The sequence below is a fragment of the Coccinella septempunctata genome, chromosome 3 (assembly GCF_907165205.1).
Source record: "Coccinella septempunctata chromosome 3, icCocSept1.1, whole genome shotgun sequence".
In the NCBI taxonomy this organism is placed as follows: Eukaryota; Metazoa; Arthropoda; class Insecta; order Coleoptera; family Coccinellidae; genus Coccinella; species Coccinella septempunctata.
Window position 1 is genome coordinate 9,280,823 of NC_058191.1, and position 27,022 is coordinate 9,307,844.

The 27,022-nt window shown below is 34.8% G+C and overlaps 1 protein-coding gene across 13 annotated transcripts in view; it reads left to right on the forward strand.

Annotated features, from left to right (window-relative positions):
* The window catches only part of LOC123309250 (protein turtle), a 258,830-nt gene that overhangs the window by 171,297 nt on the left and 60,511 nt on the right, over positions 1-27,022 (forward strand). For 10 of the 13 annotated variants that reach the window (XM_044892250.1, XM_044892258.1, XM_044892257.1 and 7 more), the window contains 3 exons: positions 8,117-8,276; positions 12,532-12,665; positions 19,715-19,866. In XM_044892250.1, the coding sequence (XP_044748185.1) occupies positions 8,165-8,276; positions 12,532-12,665; positions 19,715-19,866 (398 nt within the window). In that variant the 5' untranslated portion in view covers positions 8,117-8,164. The remainder of the gene's footprint in view (positions 1-8,116; positions 8,277-12,531; positions 12,666-19,714; positions 19,867-27,022) is intronic. The other 3 variants (XM_044892253.1, XM_044892254.1, XM_044892255.1) reach the window with 3 other exon arrangements.

Consider the following 27,022-nt stretch of genomic DNA (forward strand, 5'->3'; position numbering starts at 1 on the left):
TTTGGAAATTAAAAAAATTTATAAAATTTTTTACGAATTCCACATATATTTTCAATAGTAGATAAGCATTCTGTTAAGAAGTTGGGAATGAGCATACAAGGACACAATGTGCGGAATTAAACTTCTGTTTCTTTTGTCCCTCAACTCATTTTTACTAGCCAATCCAAAAATCTTAACGCTTGATGACAAAACTGTGGAGAAACATGCTACTTTGAGTGTGAAGATAAACTCACGAGTTTAGTCTCATTTCAATACAATTATTGTTTTTCACTTTTCACCAGAAAAATTCAAGAGGACTGCGATAAGAAAAAAATTGAAAGTCGTATCTTGAAATCTAGGCTCAGTCTCCTTTCTAGTAAAGAATTCTGGCTACGCCCATGTTTTAGAGGTACAGATGATAAGATCAGCTTTCGGCTCAGTATTGTGCAACTTCGAATCCTCAGCAAAATTTCAGGCAGATCTTTAATTCATTATACTTTTTCGTTCTGTATTCTAGAAAAGAGACGAACCGAGAAAATTTCAATACGATCAATTTCAAATCAACCGAAGTGAATTCTCTATTCAGAATTTAGGATTTAGGTATTTTAATCTGGATGATTTTTTAAATCTGTATCGGTATTGAATTAAGCATTGTGGTTCAAATATGGGGGTAGTTTACTCACCTGATTTTAAGTTCAGATAGAGGAGAACATGTTTTAATTATGTAGATATATCAAACATTCTTTGATGTTGGGAATTTGGCATAGTTAATTCGTGAATCCATGGCAGTAAAACGACAGTTTTTTTTTTCGAAAAGACGTCGCGTCAGTTCATTTTCTTGAATTTTTGATATTCAGTAGGTAGACAAGTTAGTAGGTACCTATACGTTTTTTAGGGGTCTGAAATTTTGCTATCAATATCAGCAGGACTCGTATGTTTTGGCTACATACTTTTGAAGGTTGATGAAGGGGATGGAAAAAGGCTTTTATCCCACCTCTATAAAAAAGCATTACAAAGGAGGTGGTTCGTCCAACATAAAAACTTCTGTAAGAATTATTATATTTATATCTAATAAACTACGTATTATGGAGAGATAGAAGCTCCTCCCTATCTCAGGTGGAGCACTTATATTATAAAATCAGAACCTTCAAAAGTATGATACTTTTGCCGGAGAGGTCAAAATATAGAACAAACCAATAATTAAGGAAATTTAACCGAAATCAATTTTCCATTCAAATCGTCAAATAGTCAACAAAATCTCATTCATATCCCGGTTACAACTGAATAAGGTTATATGGTATTGTGATGACCAATTAGCCCCGTGGTGACTCGGTCACCAGTAGCGTAATTTTAGGGTATGTTATGATCTATATTTTCAGGAGAACCCCCTTGCTTTTTGATTGATGAGGGTTTGACTTTCATGGGCACTACGCACCGCAGCATTGCGATGCCTCTTCTTTCCAGTAAGAATTGGAGTGATGGAAAACTTGATCTTTTTAAAAGCTATGATACTGTAAAACTTCATATCTCTTGTTTCAAATTTTATAGGAGTGATATAAATCGATCATTTTTTCGAAATCTGCAGTCATATACAGGGTGGTGTATTTGAAGGTGAGGCTTTTTTTCAACAGAAGGTAGAACTGGTCAAAATGAAGCGTTTCACCAAAAATCATCGATATAAAACTTTCAAAATGACAAAGTGGAAAAAAAATTGAAAATGATTACTGAAATAGATCCTAATACGACCGTTTGTTAGCTCAGTTATCGCAAAGCATTGGGAAAAATCACCTGATTCGAACATGTGGTTTTGTTTAGGATATTGGCTCGTTCAATATTTATGTGGTAATGAAATTGGAAACTTAGGATTGCCGAATTGTCCTCATGGTTTTTCAGTATCTTACACGATTTTATGAAATGCCTCATTTCGATACCAACTGACAGAAGAGACTTAGGACACAATCGTAAAAAGTAGGACAATACTTCAAAATCAAACCAATAAAATTCTTCCAAATTATTCACGAATTTTGTCACAATAGGCATCACAATCTTCTTGTTCGAACATTAAAAAAATCGTCGTAAAATTAGGATGAAATGAGGAAACATCATAGCACTCTTTCAACATAACTAACATAAGCACTTTCAAGAAACTGCCTCGATTTTCAACTTTTTTTTTTCACCCTAAATTGCACGATACAACAATTATGACTCTCGCAGAAGTGACCTGATGCATCTAATCCGTTGAGCTTGGTACTGAACCATTCGTGGTCCAACCATATGTTTACGGTTTGTTTCATTTTTTCGATGCCGGAGTCACCTTCCACAGTCCCATACTTAAAATTCAATGAAATTTTGTCGAACTTCTAGGGGTTGTATCTCAGCCATCCTGGATATTTGATATAGACAATTTTTTGTGAAACGACTTATTTTGATGAGTTCTACCTTCTGTCAAAAAAAAACCTCACCTTTGAAAACCTAGAATATTCATATTGGATTATATCTGAAGCTATACCAGCACTAAGTTTCTTGGTTGCAATTTTTTCATATAATATTTGAATGCTTATTTGACGGGGCTATTAGCAGTATCTTCAAATGGAAAACAATCTTTTTCAGTCCTCTTATTACAGGTAATCAAAATATAACTCAGCATTTATTAATTCGGTGTTTATAAACTCAACAATTCATATCACATGAAAGGTACAAGAATAATGTTCACAAGGGATAAACGATAACAACTCCCATTGAAAAATAACTCTGTTGATTCCGGAGTCTCTAGCGGAAGATTGCTCAAACATATCCGGCTATCAGTGCGACTGCCAAAGTCTCATGAAAGGCATCCTTACAATACTCCGCTCCAGAGTTACGTTTGAAAGAAGCTCGACTTTCCGAGCGTCGTGCTGGAATTAAAAGTTGAGATTATCGACTGTGCTCTTTCGAGCTTTCGCAGTGAGGATAGCTTTCGAGCTGAATAAGAGACTGTTGTACGGAAACTATAGAAAAGCGGATGCAATTCGAGGAAGGAGCTGGCGTAGTTGCCCTCAGCTAATATGGTTATTTTGTCATATTACAAATTTCCATTTTTGACTAAGGACTGATGATAGTAATAAGTACTACTATGGAGTGAGTAAAAAGCATGGTACAAAATTCATGTCTCCGGTGTTTACTGTTTTGTAGGGGAATGCTCGAACAGTTGAATTTTTATTGTTTATCATGTTTGACTGAGAAAGGGTGAATTTTTTTTTTAAGTTAACCCTAACTTTTTGTAACTGAAATGGATTGACCTTTTGTTACTGAGTGTGATTTGGAGGTTGATCGGTTTTTTTTTTCAATAAAGGGATGAAATGAAATTATTGAATTAGAATTGTTTTTTTTTATTTTGAGGTTAATTACATACACTTTAGGGGCGATTAATACTCCTGAAGTATTATAGAGAACATTGGTTTTTCGTAGGGTAGTTATTGACAAGAGATGCAAGAACGTATTAATTATATATTCATTTATTTTTGTGATTGAGATTTTAATTTCAGATCATTCATTAATTACTACCCCACTAAAAAGTCATGATTCCCTAGTGTTTTCCATATCGCTTTATAAAATATCAATAACTTCCATGCACGGTTTCACAATAGGGAATACTCCTTCTGACGAAAATGATGTATTTTTTATAAAATATATTTGAAACGTCACATTTTGAAATAACCGTTTCCCAAGAAAAATTATTTTCAGCACTTAAAAATGAAAAATAAAAATGGGTATTTAAAATTTAAAGCGTTTCATGAGGATTGCACAAGTTGGCAACATCGACTGAAATATGCCTTGATAATAAAGGACAACAAATACATTATCTTGATGAGATAGACAAACATGGCTGTTGAATAGTTTCCGCGGTGAACTTGAAAAAATCACGAATGAAACTCATAATTATTCAGTTTAAACTTGCATTTGCAGTCATAACCCAAATTGAGGAGAATTCCCCATTGTTGGTTGAAAATTAACTGGATGGTTAATTCATACCTACTTGGCCTTTATATTGATTTGTGAAATCATAAAAATAAGTAATAATAACTCCTAACATCGAATTTCCTCAACCAAATGTTAGTCTTCGATTATAAAACAGATAGTTTAAGTATAGGTCAACCTCGAAACATATAACAAAAATTGTATTCAACCCTCTTATCCCTATAATACACAGAAAGTTGACAACGTGCGTTCAAAAAAATTCGTAGTCAAGCTATGGAATTTTAAACGTTGATATTCGCTGCCTGAACGTAGGTCTTTTCTTGAATTACTTCATCTTCCCAAAATGTAAACAATGATGACATTGACCTACAATATATCGTAATTTTGTATAGAAAGTGGAAAGGCACTTTTAAGGAAAAGTTAATTTCGCCGAAAGTGCGAAAAGCATTTTTTCCGTTGTTCATAACGTTCTACTGTTAAAATTTCATGAAAGAAAATAGGTCCCCCATTTTGCCATTGACTGATGCATACAGAACTGCAATTTTTTTTAAATTTCCATTATTGCTCAATAACAGAGCATCGCAAAACAGTTCTTTCGAAAGATTGATTCTTTCAGTAACATTATTAGGATATACATTGGGAATGTCGCTGGAACATCAAAGAATATTTCCACTCTCCTTCTATTTTCTCCCCAATTTTGAAGTAGGATTCAATAATAAATGCTTTTTACGCGATCGTAAAAACTATCTTTATAATTTCCTGATAATTTTAATTCAACAACTTTTGAAAATGCTAACTTCTAATTTAAGCTGTGAAATAGTAGAGCAAAAGCTAAAAATTACGTTCAGACAAATCCCATCGATGACCAAATCATCCTCAGCAATACAAGGTCTATCAATTTCTGGCGAATAGGGTTGCCCTTGGTTTTTCCATAATAAAATATGTTTGGATATCCCGTGAAAATTGATAGCACATTGATTGTTCACTTTGAAATTTCGTTCGGTGAATAAACTTCCCCCAACTAAAATTCTGGTGATAGAAGACATCGAAAATGTTATAAAATTGCATGTTTTTTCTTAGTCCTGTGATGTTCGAGGAAGTAGGAAATTATTTCATTTTCTTGCAACCACCCAATCCAATGGAAAAAAAGTCTCCCAATAAAAAAGGATGACCCGCAATGGAATTTTCCCCCTTAAATCACTTCAAATCTAAATTATTTACTCAGCATCGATTTTTCACGACTAATTTTAGAGGAAGTCGGAATGAGGGGCCGATGGAAGTAATTTTCCCATCCTTGTGCGCCAGCAAAATGTTATTTAATTGAAAATGAATAATTACGCTGAAGTTGAATAACTTCGGAGAAATTCAATATCTTCGAGGGTTGAAGTATCGAATTTTGATTGGATAATTTGATATCGTGTTTATGAATTTTAATTGAACAATGGCTTTGGATCTTGATCGGTTTCATTTCGAATCAAATGGATATTTCTAATTTTCAAAGTGTCATAACAGAGGGGAGTTCTTCGAATATAATAATATGATAATTAATTATGTTTGTCTTTCACACAGATTTGGTGAGATGAAAGTGCTATTTGAATGATAAAAAGATAATTGAAGAAAGCATTGAGATGAAATCAAAATTACTTGTTGCAATTAATTACCAGAACCCATTCAAAGCTGCATCTTCCGATCAACTTGGCTCTGAAAAAACGTTCTGAAAACTCTCGCGAAATCTCAGCGTCATCTGGCTTATAATTTCTATGATTCTGTTGAAAATTTCGTTGTATTTTCTTGTGAAGCAGCTTCACAGTGTCTTCCACAGAGTTCATTTCGGTAATTTACAACTGGTTTCTGAGTTTCAATTCAACTGAATCGGTAGTTATTCTAATATCTGAAAAAAATCAGATGCCTGTCCCTCTGAGTTCAGTTGAAAATTTAGAAAAAAAAACAAATAAGGAAGAATTGATTTCTATTGTTTATTTCGTGACCATGCCGACGTTTCGAAACAAATTCGTTTTTTTTTTTCAAGGCTAAAAATAAATACAAAAATATATTATATGACATAACATGAAAATAAATTACCTAGTAACGATAAACAATATTGTACGCTTCTTAAAAACATTTATATATTTTTAAGAAATCAAAAATTTATAGAGCAGGTACACAATGTCAACATCTATCTTATAAGATATTTTCACATTTATGACAATGACACCAACAATTAACATAAGCTTACAAAAAAGTGCAGGAATGGATTTAACACTATTGACGAGACCAGCCATTACTTATTACTTTCTAAGTATATTATTATAAATCGTGCTTAGGTGTTGCACATCTTCTCTATGATTAACGGTGTAATTTCTTTTTATGTGAATCATCTCGCTTATATTACGTCTATAACCAACCTCTTCTTTATCAAGAATTTGTACATTATCATAATCAAATTTGTGGCCCGTAGTCATTTAATGTGAAGTTAAAGCCGTTTTGTTATAATTTGCAATATTTTCACTTTCATATTTATGTTGTTTCATTCTATCTCATAAATACTATTTGTTCGGTGTTATTGGCAGTCCTGAATTCGATTTCTTGTTTTTTTTTTTCATATATCCTAGGTCGGTGTCCAGTGTCATATACTTTCAGGGTGATTCATATTTTGGAAGTTTAATATCAGTACAGTAATACCACTACTGATTGAATTTTCGCGATAAGTCTGTCAACTAGCAGTTGACAGTTGTGTAATAAATTCAATCACAGCTGATTTTTAATTAGATTATTCCACGAACACATTGAAAGGTTTAAAACTTATAATATATAATATTCGAGAGAACCATACTCTGTCAAGTTGTCCGTAATCATGATGACGTCGTTCAGAAGAAAAAATTTTTCAGACCAATCATAATTCAAAGACAGCTGCTGTTTTCGCGATGATACGAGCTCTCTTTGGTTTATGATTGGTCAGATCTGTGCGAAAATGATGGTTTGTTTGGAATAGTTCAAAAATGGCTTTTTCGATTACTATAAAAATGAATTCACATAAAAAACCTTATCAATGAAAAATTAATTCTCAGCAACAAAGATCTTTCAATTGCTGGTACACAGAGTTAGAGATGCCAGTTGAAAACTATCCTCCAACCCTCTTATCCCTGGTTTCAAAAAGCTTGATCGGGGAATCAACGCTTGATTGACGAATAAACTTCAATTTCTTTGTTTTCAATCGATAATTCAGAAATGAGCATACAGAATATTATCCTCGCATCAAATTATGATGTATATTCGTTCATACAATGATTCTCAATTGGTATTTCTTAAATATATTCAGAAATGCAAACGTTAGATATAGTGGATTTCGTTTTGGAAATCGAGTTACTGACAAATCGTTGATCGGGCAATTAAAAATTTTTGAAACTTATAGCTAGAGTGTATATGTAAAATCTCTTAATTATACTTGAAATATTGTGTGATTTAAAATAAAAATTCAGCTTTTCGAGAGTTTGTGTATGAAATATGTGCGGTACTCTGTTTAATGTTAATGAATATTTGATACAGCGCATGAGATCGTAAAAAAGTAGGGCTTCTGCCATTTTCCTCGAAATTATAGATTTTTTGTGCCTGCTTTCAGAAAAGCTCTTCTTTTCCAGAAAGCTGTATTCAAGTTACGATGAATGTGGGTTTTTCATCTGACTATAAAAACAAGAATGGAAGAGTAATTACGGAGGAAACAAATGGACTTATGCGGTCACTTGTATTTGATGCTGCTGTTCGCATTAGATCCTGGTTTCACATTGTTCAGATTTTTCGTAACTTTGTTGCTGAAATAGCAAATGAGGGATTTGTGTTGATTGTAGTAGAGGGTGCGGTTCACAGAGACTTAAGTGAAGTTTTGTCGGTGCTCAAAAACACAAAAATCTTCACTTGAAATACCGGAACTGGTCGAAAGACTTTCCCCGTTAGTTACAGATTCAAGAAATTGAGATTTTTTTATATTTGCAAAATAAAAATGTAAATAAATAAACGTCAGTTTGACAAAACTTCTGTTTACCAGATTTCTGAGTGTACACGTCGTTGTATAATTTCAAAATAGATAGTTGCCACTTTCCTTTCAGGTCACAATTAGATGACATGAGTTTTCCATTTCAAAAAAGGAATCGTGTACATAACTAACATTTAATTTTGTTTTCAGTGGATCCGGCAATGACGGTACGCTAGCTGGGAGTATGGGATCGCCGGAATGGGCATGCGCACAGACCCACTGGGCAAGTCTCGTCCGCTATCATTGCTGAACAGCAGTCATCTATTTTACGTCCTCATTCCCCTTGTAGTCCTCATAGTTGTTGCAAAAGGTAAGTTTCAGTTATCGTTTTTTTGGTACCAAAGCTGAGTGCGAACAGATATGAGTACTCCGTCCTCGTGGCCTGATTTAAAAAGTTGAAGAATGAAATGCGAAAATAACATCTTCGAATCAATTGGATTGTATCACATATCTAGAATTGGGTAAAATAAGGCTAAATGACAACCCTTTTCCTGCATTTGAAGTAGCAAAGAGTCACTCTAGTTGAATTATTTTTCTACAATCTTGCCCTTCAAATAGCAGGAGTTTTTCCCGCACTCAAATATTATAGAGACTTCTACCTTGTGATTCCGTCAAAATATCATAGTTTTAGGATGTCTTGAATAAATATGTTGTACATTATTGCCACAAGTTCTGACCCTTGAGGCACACCCGCTTCCATTAATCTGGTTGTGGAGCATTTCCTGTCCAATTTAAAATCTCCTGTTTCTGGATAATTTCTGATCAACTTGCATAGTTTGATCCAACATATCTCATTTTTATGAATCAATCATACTTTGTCGGATGCTTTGGCGACGCCTAGTTAAACAATACCTATTGCTTGTTCATTCTGGAATCCTTCCTTCATGTGTTCTATGAGTCTTATTAATTGCTGCTCTGACATATGATTTCTTTGAATTGCTCTGCTGGTTCTTCTGCATTAAACGAATCAACATTCATATAATGGATTTTTATCGAAAACGGCGCTTCGTATGACATGGTATTGTTACCTTTTTTATCGGAATGTGTCATCTAGAAGATGTTGCAAAAAAATATTCCAAAAAAAATTGTTTTAACTGGAGGCTGGTAACGCCTTCCCTGGTATAATTCGTCACTGTCTTGGGACATTTGTTGTAATTCATTCCTTAGATGCCTAAGAGTCTGGGTACTGCCTTTCCCTCATTTTCTCCCATCAATTTCGAAAAAAAAATAACATTAACGGTAGGTAACCAAAGCCTTTTTTGATCTAAAAGTCGACCTATTTCTTGTCGTATAATGTACTTACCAAATACTTTTCAAACAAAATTTAGGGAAGAGTTTGAGATTTTCTTCAACTGAAAGTGATCTCGAAATATATTTAGTAAGAGAAATACAAAATTTTCAACTTCGACTTATTTTTGAGTTGAAAACATAATTGGATATTGAAAGAATGAAAATGTCTACTTTCAGGTCAACTCATGAAAATCATTTCAATTTGAAATTAAAATGAGAAGAAGATCCTTTTTCACTCTAATCCAGTGATCTTTGATACTATTCTGCTCTCTGTGTCAAATTGATACATCCAGAGCATATTGTTTGTCCTATTTTATTTTAACAAGAAACGCTGTTCAAATTCTCTTTTTTTTTTCGATAATCACATCCTTGTAACTCACCAACATGCTAGTCCTCGACTAGCACTCGCCACATATGAAGACAGATAAAACGCCGTGGCTGTGTTGACACAGTCTACATCCTCCGAATACGAAAAACTCAAGAGCATTTCTTCCCGCAACGACAAAGGAAAATAGGAAGGTTCGGGACACCTTTATAAATGCAATCAATTTCGGTCCTCCAACTTTCTCTTCCCCGTGAAGGGCGAAGTGGCTTTGGAGATTCGGTGGAAGAATTGGCGGTCGGGACTCTGAAAGAGACAGAAAACTTTACTTTGTACGCTCTGAGGAAAGGATAATTGGGAAACTGTGATTGGATCGAATAAAATCGTCTAAACTTATCTGTCGTGTTGTTTCCGCATCAGTGTGGATGTTTTTCAGACCATTTTCGGTATTGGCCTTATAACCCGGCCCTAGTTTCGCCACAATAAATAAAGAAATTCAAACTCAAACTTATACTTTCGTGAAATTTTTTTATGTTCATGGAGAATTTGTTCAGATGAAATTAGAACATATTTTTATTATTTAGTTAAATAAACAGGGATTCAAGGTTTTTCTTGTTTTCAACAGAAAAACAAGGACAAACAGGACAAAATAAATCAGAAAGCAAACAAATCAACGAAACATTCTAAATGACGAATTCGGGGAAATAATCGATTAAATAGATATACTTCAGCATGTTAATGCTAACTTGGGATGTTCGTTTTTTTTCAATCATTTTGTAAATTTCAAATAGTTCAAAAAAAGGAAAGTAATATTACATTGAAGATTAATTAAACCAGTATGAGTTATTCACAAATATATATTGTTCAAAGTTACCATCATTAGTTTGATGTCAGCAGAGTCTTGCCTGTCATAGAAGTGAAAAAAAATTGAATTGATATCAATTTGATATCAACTTACAGCATATCAAGCTTTATATTATAATGTCTCCACTCTGGAATTTCAGAGAATCGGATTAGAAGCTAAAACTTCTGTCAATTGAACTTGATTTGCCACTTCTACGGCATTGCAAATTGTTCGCAATTCGAGTTTCAACAGGATCATACTCAATTAGTTTCAATTTACATTTCTCTAGCAAGAAATGTTTTCAATATATTATGTGAATATGTTGTGTTGAAATATGTTTTTCGTTTTCTTGACATGAAATTTCTTGTCTTGTCTCGAAATACTGAGATATCAAGACAAGATCTTGAGATTGCCGCTATCCGCCATTTTGAATGTTTTATACAGGGTGTCCCACGGGGAACCTCGCGTAGGTACTCCAACCATATACATATAGAGTCTATCATCAGCATCACAATATGATTATTTAGAAATCATATCTTTCCTTCCAATATACAGCATGATTAATTTAGTTCGATAATAAAATTGCCTAAGGATTAATCTGACGTGACGTGGGCTTACGTCATAATGCGCATGATTCAAAAATCTAACAAAGGATTTTGCGCGGAAGCGTTCAAACTGGTTGGACGTGACGTTAGACGTGCATTCCCACGTCACGTAAGAACAATTTGAACACTAACGCGCAAAGTCCTTCGTTAGATTTAGGAATCATGCGCATTATGACGTGGTCCCACGTCACGTGAGAGTAATCTGCAGGCACCTTAATTCTGACGTGAATTTCTTTCCTTTAGGTTTCTGGCACTGTTGCTCAGAATTGGATGATTTTTCAGAATGTTTACACAGTAGCTACGTTATGTATACTGAATGTCGAAATTTAGAAGAATCAATTTTATTTACTGATGAAAATATGTAGGCCATATTCTGGAATTCTTCAACATTCGTTCGAGGCGGATAGGATTCATTCATCCAAATTTTTGGCACAACTTTGAACATTTCATAAGGATCGAACAAATATGAAGATGCGGAAAATTATCCAAATCAATTATTTTTATTTTTGGAATCGAGAATGCCATTATCAGACGTTGTATAATGATGAAGGAAATAAAAAAAATTTCGATTTTTTTTGATTTACATGGAAACATTCTTGTAGTTACTCATTTAGGTCGCGTATGCATTAAAAAAAATTCAGTTGAGAAAAATAAACTTATAAAAAAATCAGTACTCAAAAAACACATAAATTAATTATTTTCTGATAGCCTTTGTGAAATCTTTCATCCGTTTGACTATACTCCATTCACTTCCATAAAAGTACCTCGGTTTCCACAATCAGAAAGATTGTGAATGAAGAGGATGACAAAGAATTTTATTTCATTCGGAGACCCAAAAAGGTGGTGGTATTTGGGGACTTCATTATAGTCATGGATTTTCGATTAATGTCATCGTAGAATAAGTTCCATAAAATGAATTTTTCTATTTTTCATTTTATTTTTCCTATACATTGTGAACGTCTTAAGAGATCAATAAATAAATATTACATTAAAGTATTGAAAAATTAACAGCCATAAGTACGAGCCAGTCGTGTCAATTGTTAATTTATGTGAAATTTCTATCTAAAGGTGAAGCCCTTCAATTATTTTACTTTCACTGATGCAAGATTATTTTTGTTGAAGAATTTAAGATTCTTGTGATTATCCGTAAATTCCTTGGATATATACCCTACCACTGTATCTGATGCATCACATATTTTCGACTTCATATTTTCCGAAATAATTTGACATTGTGATATAAAAGGGTAATTATTGAGACTTTTGTAGAACGGAAAACACAGCGCTGATTTGAAACCCAGAAATGTCTTGAAATCGTTATAACCTCACATTTTCGAACTATGGAAACACTGTGGAATGTGTCAGGTTTCCATGGCCAACCGAGTGTTTTCATAAAAGTGAATGGAGTATACTGACTAGTTTCAATATTCAAAGAATAAAACATTCCTTTAAAATGTACCAAAATGAATTCATTTCCTGTATCATTTTACGCTGTTTTTTTTTTCAGGTGCTGGTTTTCAAGATGCCGTGCACATTACCGCGATTTTGGGTGAGTCGGTGGTCTTCAACTGTCACGTTGAATTTCCCGAAGGCCACCCAGTGCCGTACGTGTTACAATGGGAGAAGAAGGTAGGCGACACGGTAGGATTTCAACCTGTCTATTTCTCTCTGGTTGCTATGTGGTTGGTATGGCTCTGCGCGGATGCTCTACAGCATCGTGCAGAGTCCGATATTCATCTTCGCTTTAATTCTAGCTATATGTGCGACGATGCATATTTATTGAAATAAACATGAATCACTTCTATAATTTCTCAACTAGAAAAATGTCGAAAATAAGGCTCATTACCAGAAGGATCTCAATTGAGTTCGAAAATTTTATGTTTATCTTTCAAAAAAAAAAAAGTGATACATATCACATATCACCAAATGCTGAAAAGGTTTCTTGGAAATCAAATATTTGCTCTTTCATGTTTGAATGGTTCGTTTCATAACTTTGTCAGCTTCAGGCGAAGTACCATGAATTTCCAGAAGTACATCGACAATTCTTGCACGATGAGCTCGCGCATTATCGTCCAGAAATAAGATATTTGGCTCAACAGCAGCCTGAAACAAAGGATTAATATTACCCATGACCTGCTCTATCTAAATCTGCGCATTTAGGGAAGCATCAAGCACCAACAATTCTGTACGTGTATTGAACGGGATACCATACAATTTTACTTATGAAACAAGAGCTCAGGGAAAAAGTCCTGTAAAAAACCCTAGTGTAGTGGATTGTGAGAGATGAACTGTTCACAAAATAAGCTGAAATATGTCATATTGAAGGGCATGTCGCACTGCAAAAATTGATCCTTTCCTCGAAGAAAAAGATAATCCATAGAGTTTTTTTCAAGTTAACAGAAAATTTTATGGAATAAAAAAGAAAAAATATCGGAAGAATGTGAGATAATGAATTAAGTTCAATATCAAATTGACCTAAAACTGCACAAACAACTGTGAAACTATCCTGAAATTTATGAATGCGACAATGATTAACCAGATTATGTTTTCTTCTGGTCCCCCGCATTCACAACTAGGGCTTTCAACTGAATTCCATCGGAAAAGCATAATATTGCAACGTCCGTGACCTGTTCTTATACACCATATATATATATATTTATATAGTTTTTTCTCCTGGGAAGATCAAAACCGGGAACTCTATTCGAGGGATCACTAAATAATTATTTGTTGAAAATAGTGCACAAATCCCATTCAGACAGCCAAATGGGTTTACGCGACTCTAGTCTAGGAATCGTATTTTGTGGAATATTGGACAGAATTGGAAATGAGTCGGGAAAGGAGTGGAATTTATTCCAATAATTTATAACTCCACTCTTTCTAGGAATAAGGGGCAGTCAATGTTTGAAAAAACTAGTAGGTAAGCCTCGAATGTGAAGATCTTATAGTTCCAGACACAATTCTCATAGAAAGATTAAGCTGAGCATCAATTTTTTGCAATTGAGGACTATTAACCTAAGCGGGGCAACAATATTCAGCAGCTGAAAACCCCAAAGCTAAGGGTGCCGTTCGAAGAGTAGTTGCATCAGCACCCCATGTTTCAGCTAGTTTCTACAGGATATTATTCCTAGTTTTTAATTTCAGACGTTAATTTTCCAAATATGCTTAGGAATTCAGCGAGGAATCAAGCTCGCTTGACTCCTAGATATTTTGGATTGAAGTTATGTTCCCAAAAATAATTACCGATAACTACACTCAATTTTCTATATTTCTGATGATTATTCACAGGGAAACACGAAACCTCGTGTTCATTTGGGTTAGGACGCAAAAGCCAGTCGAAAAAGTAATTCTTCAAAATTTCTAAATCTGTAGATAGATTATTCTCTATTCATCCAGAACCAGAATGACGGAATGCGAGGGCAATCATCAGCATATATGAATTTCTCAGAAGAAGTCGTAGATTGAAAAGAAGAGGTGCTAAACCTGATCCTTGTGGAATACCATTATTCAAAGTTTTGAAATTACTACTATTATCATCAATAAAAACACGAAACCTTCTATCTGAGAGTATGTTTTCTAATAAGTGAACCATCTTTTCACACGTATAAAGTTTGAAAATCAAACCATCCTTCTAAACTGTGTCATATGCTGCAGATAAATCTACGAATGTAGATTAACGTTTCGAAGTCTTCGACGAACTGTTTCATTTGAAACCAAAACACCAGAAGCGTTCAAAAGCAGCTTTTACATGATTCTATAAGCATTCAAAGGTTCTCTATGGGTAGACTCAGTCAGAAACGGATCTTGTGTAGGAGTGGTAGATCTTGGTGGTACATTTCTTGATTGATCTTGATTCAAAGATGAAGTTGAGAACGTTGAAAAAACTGATCCAAAATTCTTAGAAATGGAACCGCTAAGTAAAAAAAGATATCAAACGAGCAGCAAATAGACCTTTATAAGAGAACAGAATATTAGATTTCCCATGAATGAACATTTGCTGGACAAGAAACAACTTTTGAAACGGTCATAAAATTCATAAACTTCCTTAACTCTTGTGAAGAAGTATACGTATAATTGATGATTAATTGATTCCGAAGTACACTGTCATTTCATTCTCCACAAATCTGAGGATTAAGAATATTCTGTATACGTTACACAGAAAACTTTTTGGTGGAACTTGAGAGCTGCATCTTTGTGATTTCCATGTCATGCATTGGTGAGTTCATAACGTCGGAATCAGAAAAGTATTCGCACGCGTTATCCCTCGTTATATCCCTTATACATAGCAGGAGGATTATATCGAATGGATTTCGCATAGCTTAAATACTAATTGACGTATGATCATAAATATGCATCGTCCGATTTCAATGAATTATTGGCAATTTCTGTTTTGTGGCAATTGGTAAAGTGCTGACCGCAGACCATTAGCTATTGTACGCTTGTGCTCGATTTATTGCTAGAATTGATATTTTTTCCGATGTTCCTTTATATCTATAACCGGCATGCTTCAATGACTGATCTGGATCATTGCATGTGGTGAATATATTCGACAAGAACTATAAACTGGATGTACAGGGCTAGGACGACCGATGAAATCGGCCATTACTGCTTTCGTCGCATGCGACACCACTATACCATTTAGACATTTAGGATCGGGCCCCAGGGGGTCCCAACTAAAATATCCTAGACTTTGTAATAAAAAAGTAACACGATGGAATGAAGATTTCACTTTACCCTCTCATAGCCTGAAAATATTCCAACAACTTTTCAATAACGATGCAGGTCGAGTCGAATCTGCGAACATAGATAGATACATGGAATGGACTAAGGAAGTTGAGTTATATTGAAAAATTAACATACTTCCTATCTATTCGTACTGAAAATTGATGTCACAATGATGTCCGATTCAACTGTCTCAATTGTGATTGGCGACAATAAGCAACTATCTCACTCCAGTCTTTGGAATGTTTATTTTCCATTCCATGTATCTATGTTCTAAGAGTCAAACACCATTTCAGTCAGGTTATCAATTGTTATGCATGTATTTTCGCACTTTGGAAACAAATAGGTTCTGTATTTCTTAATTTCTCAACTTTTTAGGGTTTTCACTCCCAATCTCTGAAACAAAATCAGAAATGAAATCGACGATTTGCTCCTGCGTAAATTCTTGCACTAATTTGTCAGGATCAAATTAACTAGAAAAAATTGTTGCCTGAAAATGAACTGAAAATAAATAACGTTGAAATTATAATTTTATATGGTAACGTTTCGGAGTCTATATCAGACTCCTTCATCAGACGAAAAATCTATTTTCGAAAATCTTCTGAATTGTGGCTTTTGATTGACATTAATTGTCAAATTATTGTATAATATTTTATAGAGAGTGGGCTATCCATAACTTTCTACCCCGAATTTTGAGATTTGGGATGGAATAACGAAAAAACGCTCGGACAGGCCAAATTTTGTTGAAAAGGGGACAAAGAAGGTTGTTCAAATGAGTTTGATATCACTACCCCTCTAGCTGCAACCCCTAATAGCTCTAATTTTTGAATAGGTAAAAGGGGTCGAGCAGCACCTTATTGGCAGTTCAATTTTTTGCATGAGTGTATTTTTTTTTCATCGCTTTATTATTATACAGAGTGACTCAGTATTCCATCAAAAACTTTCACACGCCGAAGTTGGATCTTTGAGACGGCAAAACGCTCGTACGGATCCAAAAATGAATTCGATATCACTACCCCTCTAACCGCTATCACTTAAAGCAATTTTTTTTTTAATAGAGATAATAGGAAGAGTAGCTTTGTTGAAAAGGTAATTCAATTACCTGCATTAGCGTATTATTTTTTTCTTCAATCGCTTAACTATTAACAGGATGAATTCATTTTTTGACCCGTACGAACATTTTTTCCATCTCAAAGATCGGCGTGTGAAAGTTATTGATGAAATAGGTACTGAGTCACTCTGTATAATAATAAAGCGACAAAAAAAATACACTCATGCGAGAAATTGAATTATCTTTCCAACAAGGTGCTTCTCGACCCCTTTTCCCTATTCAAAAATGGGAGCTGTTAGGGGTTGCGGCTAGAGGGGTAGTGATATCAAACTCATTTGAACACCCTTATTTGTCCCCCTTTCAGCAAAATTTGACCCGTCTGAGCGTTTTTTCGTTATTCCATTACAAAGCTTAAAATTCGGGGTAGAAAGTTATGGATGGCCCACCCTGTATCAGTCATCGTTTCCATCCATTCACTTCTAGAGTGTATAAGAACAAAAAAGTGGATATGTTCATCTCATGCTGACTACTAGAATGATAAACATCACAGAAAACATTTGCCATTTTGCCAATTCAGAAGAAGTAGAAAATAATTGCCCTTTTTTCAACTTTGAAGAAATGAAATAGTTTGTTGTTCCGTGAACATCAACTCAACCGAACGAATATTTGAGTCATTCAGTCCACGATTATTGAATAAAGGGATCATAATCACTTCCCCCTTAGCTTTATCATTTTCATAAATCACTTGTGATAACACTGGTCATTATTCACTTGTCTATCAAACATGGTCAGAACCACAGATAAAGAGACGTTCTGAAACAGAAAACTCAACTGATAAGGAGCGGGTTATCAATTTAGAAAAAATATGTTCAAATATAGAGATATCATTCAAAATGTGATGAGATATTTTAGAAGGAATTTTTTAACTATCCTAGACAAAATATAGTATAGGCTATTATTCACTTGTCTGATTAATCAAACTCGATTTCGTTGTTGATAATTTTATTATACCCTACAAAGTCTCTACTTCATAAATTAATGTTAAATCGCAGTTGTCGTCAATATTTAATTCTTTTATATGAAGTTCGAACCCTTTAGTAGGGAGCAGCACAGTCCTCTGAGATGTTACAATCATTCACGAAGAGTAGATTCTCTACAGATCCTATATAATAAAAAATGATTATCTCTAATTGACATCATTTAAACTTGAGCATTGAGTTATACAGGTATTCGAATTGGTAGATATGACTATGCTGCAATTTTCTGGATGGTGTTCGAGGCCTACTTAAAACTAAGACTACAATCGGTTCAATACTATGGTTCCTTGAAAATTTCAAGTCATCTGATGGACCCGTATCATCTGAAGTTCGCTGGACTGGAAACTTCCTCGCCAAAGAGCAAACTCTGAAAAAGTTCCATGGCAGAACTCTGAAATCTTTCGGGCTTCTTTATGACCTCCTAATTCGATAATTACACAATCCGCCATTTTGTCCCCGAACGTGAAGCGATCGAAAGTCGGGACCGACTTGCTACGTTCTCTTTTTAGCCGCACCACTGCATCAAAATGGCTTATAAAGTTTCCCGGCTCCAGTCTGGAATTCTAGATAAATCCCCCAAAGCACCTCGATCGTTTTTATGCAAATGCCTGGCGTAAAGATACCTCTGTGTATGACGGGAAGCGCAAAGCAGATTATTGTGTTGGCGGTTCCATTTGAACACCAAAGTCCCATATGTTCAGCGAAAACGTTCATATGGAAAATGGTATAGAAGTTTTCGACCGGTTTTCGCGTTTGGAGCATGTTTTGTCTTTGATATATTCCGGCGATGTGCTACTGAAAATAATGAATGCTCAACAGAAAGACGGATTTCAGTGAGGGAACATTGTCCTTTTTACCCAGCGAAGAATTTGTCCCGATTTCTGATTGTCTATAATACAACGACTTTGTGCTTTGCTTGATACGGCAGAACCAGCCATATCTAGTTACCTACGTTTGTCAGACTGCGCAAGGAGAACATGAAGCAATCATCGGCAGATTCTCCTATTCGGTATCCAGATTAATCTAGGCGGATTGATTCGTCTATACGCTTTTTCGCCAATGGCCATTCTTCTCAATGCTTAATTTTTCAATCATAACATCACTAGATAGGTTCGCTGATTTGATGTACTTGATTAGATAGCTTTTAATTATTTAATTCTCTCATTACCTGTACCTTTCCTAGATATTTGAGGATGGCATCATGGGCTACCCAATCTATTACTAGATGTGTGGGCCTTGGCCTATCTAGGCTGCTTCAAACAGCTGCTCTTATGTAAAGGAGGCTTGTCGTTATTCATGGAACTTGCCATAATACTATACTAATTCGCAATTCACTACACCAATATGATTTCCTTAGCAACAGAGTACATACCAATCAAAGGAAGCTTTAACAGACAGCCACTTTGAAATACTTCTTAGACAGATTTGGGCCTAAAGCCTATTTATAAAAAGCATCGTTGATTATGAAACTGACTGCATTAAGAATCAAGCGGTTGCATCCTACAAAATCAATATCTTTATGGTTTTAATGCATCCTTCTTCAAAATACGCTATTGCTCGTAGGGCTTAACGTAGATTTCTCGGGCATGACTTGAAAAATCATAGTAGCTTGGTGTTTCTTCGCTCAACGAATGTCACCATCTCTGATCCTAATATATGTCACATGTGTGCATGCCCCATTCCCGTATCGTTCCCGAAACGCCCGTGTGCTGCGGTAAAGCCCGCCGTCCTCTGCGATTTTCTAATAAAAATGTCACGTCATCTTCCGTTACAATTTCTCGGACGACCCTCACATAAATCATTCGCGGGGGAAGGCGACGTGGATCGCGTTTCGGGACCGGTGCTCTCAATTTTTCATTGTTTCATCGGGACCTTTTCCGAAGGGACAGGACATACCGATCTACATATGGTACGAGAGCTACCCGACTCACAGCGGCGAAGGCTACGAAGGCAGGGTGTCCAGGGTGTCGCCGGAGTCGCCGTACGGAGCCGCCTCGCTCAATTTGACGAACATCAAGGAGTCGGACCAAGGATGGTGAGTTCAATTTCTTTTATTATTTTTTCAATGTATACGAGTGGTTGGCCATAGGCTAATGGTTAATGCAGCTCATTTAGGTCTTTCAGGAAAGTTGATTCTTTTTTACCTAAGGCCATTAGTTTCGGGGCTAAATGGTGATTTGTGGATTTTGGCCGTAATTTTCGATATCCATAACGTGATAATGGGGGATCCAACTTCAATGAAATTTTATCGGCTCGTTTTACTTCCAATAGTACTTCAAGTTCGAGATGGAACGAAATATATTTTAGTTGTAATGAAGGGGTAGTTCTCAAACAAAAATACTCCCTCATTTCAGAATAATCTTTTTAGTTTCATTTTAGTAATTTTATCTTTTTGAATTAAATTGAGAGAAATATTTTCAGTTTCCAATTCAAGATTGCTAGCATTCCGCACCGTTTTTATTCCGTTTTCAGTTCTGAAAAACGATGTCGCACCGTATTAAACATCCTGAATTGGAAGACAACCGTGTTTTTTGTTCGCTAGCACAGATAAGTCGAAATTAAGACGTTCTCATCGACGCAAATTTTATCGAATTTCGACAGTCTGATTTCCGCACCCTCCCTCTGGGTATACAATCAGATGTTTCCCCGCAGGTCATTTTACTTACGATTAACTTACGATTAATTACCTCGCTGTTTCATTCCGTCCGTTTTGCCCTGTAAATTCACTGATTTCGAGTCTTTCACTGTACGAATATTTTAATAGTGCCATTTGTGTTTCCTTGTACGAGTCGACAAATATAATTTGTGTACGTTGATTTTGACTTTCACTGGTTGTCCCTAACATCCCAGACACCGAGGAACCTTGTCTTCGGCTGGTAGCTACCAGGGTAGGTTTGCTATTTTCCCTCAAAGAATAGCTGGCGCTCGAGTACCCACTGAAAAAATCAACTTTATGATCCCGAGAAAAAACCTTTTACATAGACAGGGTGATTCAAAACTCGAGGCAAAAAATTAATAATAATAATAATAATAATAATGCATTTTATTTTCCAAATAACTGTACAAACAGTGAAGAGAAACACGTCAACAAAAAAATATCAAATTAATTGGTACACCCATCCAGGTATTCACCTATCTTATATGGCTCCATGTCCAAAAGGAATTTCAGCACTTCTTTTTTGAATATTTTGAAATCATCAATATTTTTAATGAATGAAGGAAGAGAATTGTACAGTTTCATACACATGAACTCCACATTATTCTTACTGAGCGTGAGTTTGACAGATGGATAGAGATATGGTTGAGTATGTCTAGTGCAGCTCAAACTTCTATACCGCTCAAAATAACAACCATGGCTTCGAAGAAACAGAAGACATCTGTACACGTACAATGCTGTTACTGTAAGAATCCCATTCTCCTTAAACTTTCCTCGACACGATTCCCTGTATTTCATCCTCAGCATGCCCCTTAGAGCTAGCTTCTGAGTTATGAATATTCTTTCGGCTCTGGGACTAGAACCCCAGAATATAATTCCATATGATAGTAAAGACTGGAAATTTGCAAAATAGACCATCCTGAGAATGTCCACTCCCACATGCAATCTGAGGGCACGTAGAGAGAAGACAGCTGACGATAGCTTTTTATTCAGATAATCGATGTGGCCAAACCATTTCATGTCCTTATCTAGGTGGACTCCTAGGAATTTAGTTGATGGCGAAATTCCAGCGACAGTGCCGTCCAGAAGTTGTATCTGCGGCAGGGGTTGTCTTGAACGATCAGTGCAGAAAGCAACATATTCGGTTTTATTTATGTTTAGCATCAGACCATTGCTGTCGCACCATTGCGTTACCCTTAACAGCGCATCAGAGGAGTTCACTTGTAGCTGTGGTATGTTGGGGGATTCTACGATTATGTTTGTATCATCAGCGTATTGATAGGGTTGCTGAGTTTTTTGATCAAGGATTTCCGGAAGATCATTTATAAAGACAACAAACAAAAGCGGCCCCAGGATGCTTCCTTGGGGAACCCCACGGGTGATATTCTCCTCTCCAGAGGCATACGTAACGCCATCCACCGTAACCTCGACTCTCTGCCTGCGATTTGTTAGGTAATTTTTTATCAGTTTTAGCTGTTCATTCCTGATACCATATCGTTCAAGCTTCCGTACTAGTAATGTGTGATCCACCAGGTCAAAAGCCTTTGACAGATCAAGAAAGATGCCAAGAGGCATCCTCCCCATCTCAATCCCATGTAAGACCGATCTTACTAGTTCATACATAGCAGTGTCTGTTCCTTTATTCTGTAGAAAACCATTTCCCATTAAGGGACATATTGAGACTGATATTTCTGATTAAACGTAAAAAAAATTTTTGGCTTCGTTTCCGACTTTTTGGACATTAATGTTTCTGTATGCAACCAAATAAATTTCATAATAAATTACAGTAAGCCAAGAAATGAATGATATCAATATCACCTGCTGACAGAACACTTATTGTTTGCCAATTCAAAGGTTGGTGGTTTAGTCCTTCTATTAAACATGCAGTTTTCTAACGAAGAATATGCAGATTTTATTTCTGTGGACGGTTTTTGTGATGGCAACTCATTAAAAGCTTGTCGGGAGTAGGTACAACATGAGATTTCCTAATAGACGACAGCCATCTCGCCGAGTGTTTTCTGACACTTATCAAAGGATGCAACACTTTGGAATCGTACTGGTGCTGGTGGTGCTTCCCGGATGCTATGAGAGAAGAAGAAGTGATAGATTGTGTGCTCGATAATCCGGAAATGAGTACTAATATACGCATTGCTGTCCTTTTTAATGTGTCCCAAAGTTTTGCTTGGAGAACCTTGAAAACCGAAGTTTCACATCCATTTTATTTTCATAAACAAAAAGTACATAATTTGCATTCAGGTGATCACATTCACAGACTCGCCTTTTGTCAATGACTTCTTGAACAGTATGAACAAAATGAAAATTTTAAGGGAGACGCTTTGGTCAGATGGCATAAATAACTTCCATAATGAACATGTATGGTCTCTAGAAAATCGTCAAGCTTTTAAAAGAAGGGGTTTTCAACAAAGATTCTTCATTAATGCAGTCGAATCCACTCAGAATAGGCAAAATATGCAATTAGTGTACTATTCCCTTATTCTGCGTTGCCCAGCATGTGTCAATGCACATGGTGGCATTTGACTTAATTTTTTCTGTATTTTTATCAGCTATTAAAGCTTAAAATTGATGACATGCAGAAATTTTGAACACATTTCAATATCCAAAAATTTCATTTTACTATTTTTATCAAAAATAGCGTATACGTTCCTCAATTTTTCGCCTCGAGTTCGGGATCACCCGGTATACATAGAAAAAATATATTTCCACTTTTCAACCCGTAAAATAATCATTTTAGGATCCGAGAAATAGTAGAGAATTATTCCAACTTGAAAATACCGCATGTGGTGCGGTAAATATTACGTTTTTGGTCTTAACGTTCGTTCCGATGCGACAGATATTGGGATCCAAACTTTGGATCGCTATTACTGCAATGTCAAATGTTAGACTTACCTTTCCTGTTATGAGTAATTAGACTCAATAAAAATGGAAGTTAGATGTATTTTCTCATTTAGGTACTACATATTTGATGTTTCTGATTCAGTTGAATCATTTGTGAAGAAATTGTGTGCAAGTTTTGAACTAACACTATGATTTTGAAAATATGGGTTGGAGCTCTATATCTGTAGGACATTTGTTGATATTTCAGAAACAATTCATATACATGTACAACTATCAAAGCATAATGAAATATTACACTCTCATTTAGATTATTTATGTTTTTCTCATTCTGAAGGATAAAAAAAATTGAATTGTATTTTCTAATTTTAATATATAGATATTCATTTATAAAGAAAAAAACTGAAAAAATCACATAAATTTTATATAAGTGACCTGTGAAATATTATAGGTGAAACTGTATAAAAATTAGAATTTATAATTGATTTCATTCAAAAATTCTACAGATGATTCTACTCCGCGATAAGTAGGTACCAGATATTGGAATGTCCATTTTGAAAAATCAAGCTGGGCGAAAAATTATTCCCGAATAACTTCGTTTGCTTCCTATGTTGGAATAAGCTTCTCAAAAAGAAAATATATAAATCACTTGATTCCATCGTTTAATTTTGGCAGTCTTGGGAAGACAATGAGTATCTGTAGTATCTGTCATATTGGTTTTTTGGAATAACTTATATTTATAAACAATATGAACTCCAAGAATTTTCCAGTTCAACGGGGTTTGCTGAGGGTTTTCTGACCTTCTGACACAATAAATGGGGGTGATATACATATTGTAGCTCTCACTATAGATATTGCAGATTTCACTTGATATTTCTTGAAATCTGAATAATACATTGAAGATATCCACTTAAACGTTCTGCTCTGGTAGCTAACATAATCCATTTTTATGCTAATAATTCGAAGAACTAAGAGTTCTATAGAATCTTCAAATTCGCTCCCAAATTTCCACAAGGAAACTAAGCATTTCACTGTAATAAACAACGACGATACCAAAGAGTTACTGTTTTTGGTTATATTGGTTAAGTACGAAGGTAACCGATCGAATTCCGAATTTTTCCGATATAGAATAGCGCAACGTTCAGCGTATAGCGTTATATACGAACCCAGTCGAAAAACCAAAATTGGACACTGCAATAACTCTCTAATAATAATTAATGGTAAACTTCTGCAGTTGCTGCACCCGGAGCATTCGCCAGTTTGTAAAATACGAATTAGAACTTCTACACTGTTAATTGAAAAATAATTTAAAAACATTACGTTTTTCATTTTATATACTCGGTGTACCAAGTTCGAGGGCCTATTAGACGTTCCTGGTAACCGGACCTATTCGAAATCTCAAAATTGGGATTATAATATTGTTCAACATTACCTACTGAGCTAAAATATTCTTTAAGCCTAAGCACTTTCAGTTAAACGTTTACGTTATACAGTGTGTCCCGAAGTAATAAATAAATAAATAAGTAAATAAATATTTCTGTTCAAATCGTTGCATTCGTCCCAATGGTTCCCAAAATATCGAGAACAAACTGCAATAAAAAGAAGACATGCGTATTCAGTATTATGTATTTCTATTCTTCTATTCTAAATATGTATAGTATACACACACGGTTTTCAAATTCTTGAGGTTGGAGAATGTGGAAATATTGTACATATCATGAATCAAGATTTGCCAAATTTGTTTATGATTGCGTTGGATTCTGCGAAGAAAAATAATGATAGTGTTCTAACATGTTAGAGCTCCTAGAATGAATAATTTCTGAGTTATTTAGGATTTTCTGAATTTCTGTCTTACGTGGAGTCAAATCAATGAAATCTGTTTCATATCAATAATCTATTTTTGCAGAGTTGCAATGTTTTAAAATGGACATATTTGTCTGAGTTCGGTATGTTGTTCACGATAGCTATCGAATGCTATTTTCTGCAGAACTCACTAAGACCGTTAAATATATTTATGTATCTATCTCCATTAGTACCTATTTGAATACAACTTATGTGTTTTAATTAATTCAAATACTGCCCAACACTGCAGAGAACTGTGTTATGAAGTCCTTGTAACCTATGAAATGAAATGTCAACTTCAATAAATGTCAGCACACTTTCGAAGCAGTTCATCATAGTTCCTAACCTATTATGTAATCGGGCGTTGTAGAAATATTCCTAGTTCGGATCAGTGTTGTTGGTCAGTTTTCATGATTTCAATAAATAAACCAATTGTAACTGAGGATTTATTCAACCAATCGTTTTTAAACAGATTGATATCTCTAAGTTGGGAATTAAGTAACGAATATGCAAAAATAAAAAAAATTGTGAGAACCTAAATTCGGCTGAAATGAGTCTGGAATAATGTTCCCAACTCATTCAAGAACACATTCCGTCATGTGCCTGCTTGCCCAAAATCCATTACGTGTGCATATAATATTTTACTCGAAATCCAAAGAAACACTAAAAACAGATTGAATTTAGTTTTCATAATGAGCTATGACACCCCTTGAAACCCGACACTGAAGTTTTTCCAAACATTGAATATACCATTTCAACCTTGAACATAAGCTTTTACATAAATTAGAAAAGTATAAGCATAAACTCACTTGATTCTATTGAATCAAGTCTTATTCATACAAAATAAGTGAGTTGCCACATTTTCGTTGGCGATGAATATCGAATACTTATTTTCGTCTTTATTTCTATTAATTTCTCGATATTGATAACGAATTCACCTTCACCATAATGACAACAAAGTTCCCTCAGATAAACAAGCTTAATCTATGAGCAACGAGAAAATAATTTATCTTTGCTATGAAACTATAATTCAGTGATTGACATACCAGTTGTCCTTGAATAAAAAAATCATAAAAATCTTCAGCTTTTTATGTAGTTCCAATGATAGAACTGAAATATAAAAATTTAACAAAAGTATTTGAGAATAAAAAATATTCAATTTCAGACCAATCATACTGATCAGCATTCAAAATCGATACAATTATGTTTCCAATCTGAACGATTGAATTGAGAACCTAAACAACAGTACAAAATTCAAATTAACTTCGGTCAGTGCATAGATTCACAAAGGGTCCATTTAAGAATGATTGACATCTCGGGTAACTATGGAAAATCAAATTTAAGTTGGTAATAGCCTATAAGTTAAGATTTTGTGTTGTGTTATAAAGGTTGCTATTATGAATAATCAGTGATTTATGGACCTTTTATATGTGAATATACCGACCGAAGATAATTTGAAATTTGTACTGCTGTTCATGTTCTTAACTTAATCAAAAAAATTGAAATCATAATTATATCAATTTTGAATCCGGTTCAATATGCTCTGAATTTGAATATTTCTTATTTTCAAGTTTTTTTTTGGGTTATATTTACATATATATTATAGTTCTGTGATTGAAACTTGAGAAATTTCTGAAGATACTTTTTGTGACCAAATATTAAGTTGCGTCTGGACTTTCAAGACATACTAGATGTCAATCATCCTTGAATTGACTACATTATATATAAGGTCTATTGATTACTGTTTATTCACAATAACAACATGAATTCCGCAACACAAAATCTCAACTTATGGGCTATTACCAACTCAAATTCGATTTCCCATAGCCACCCAAAATGT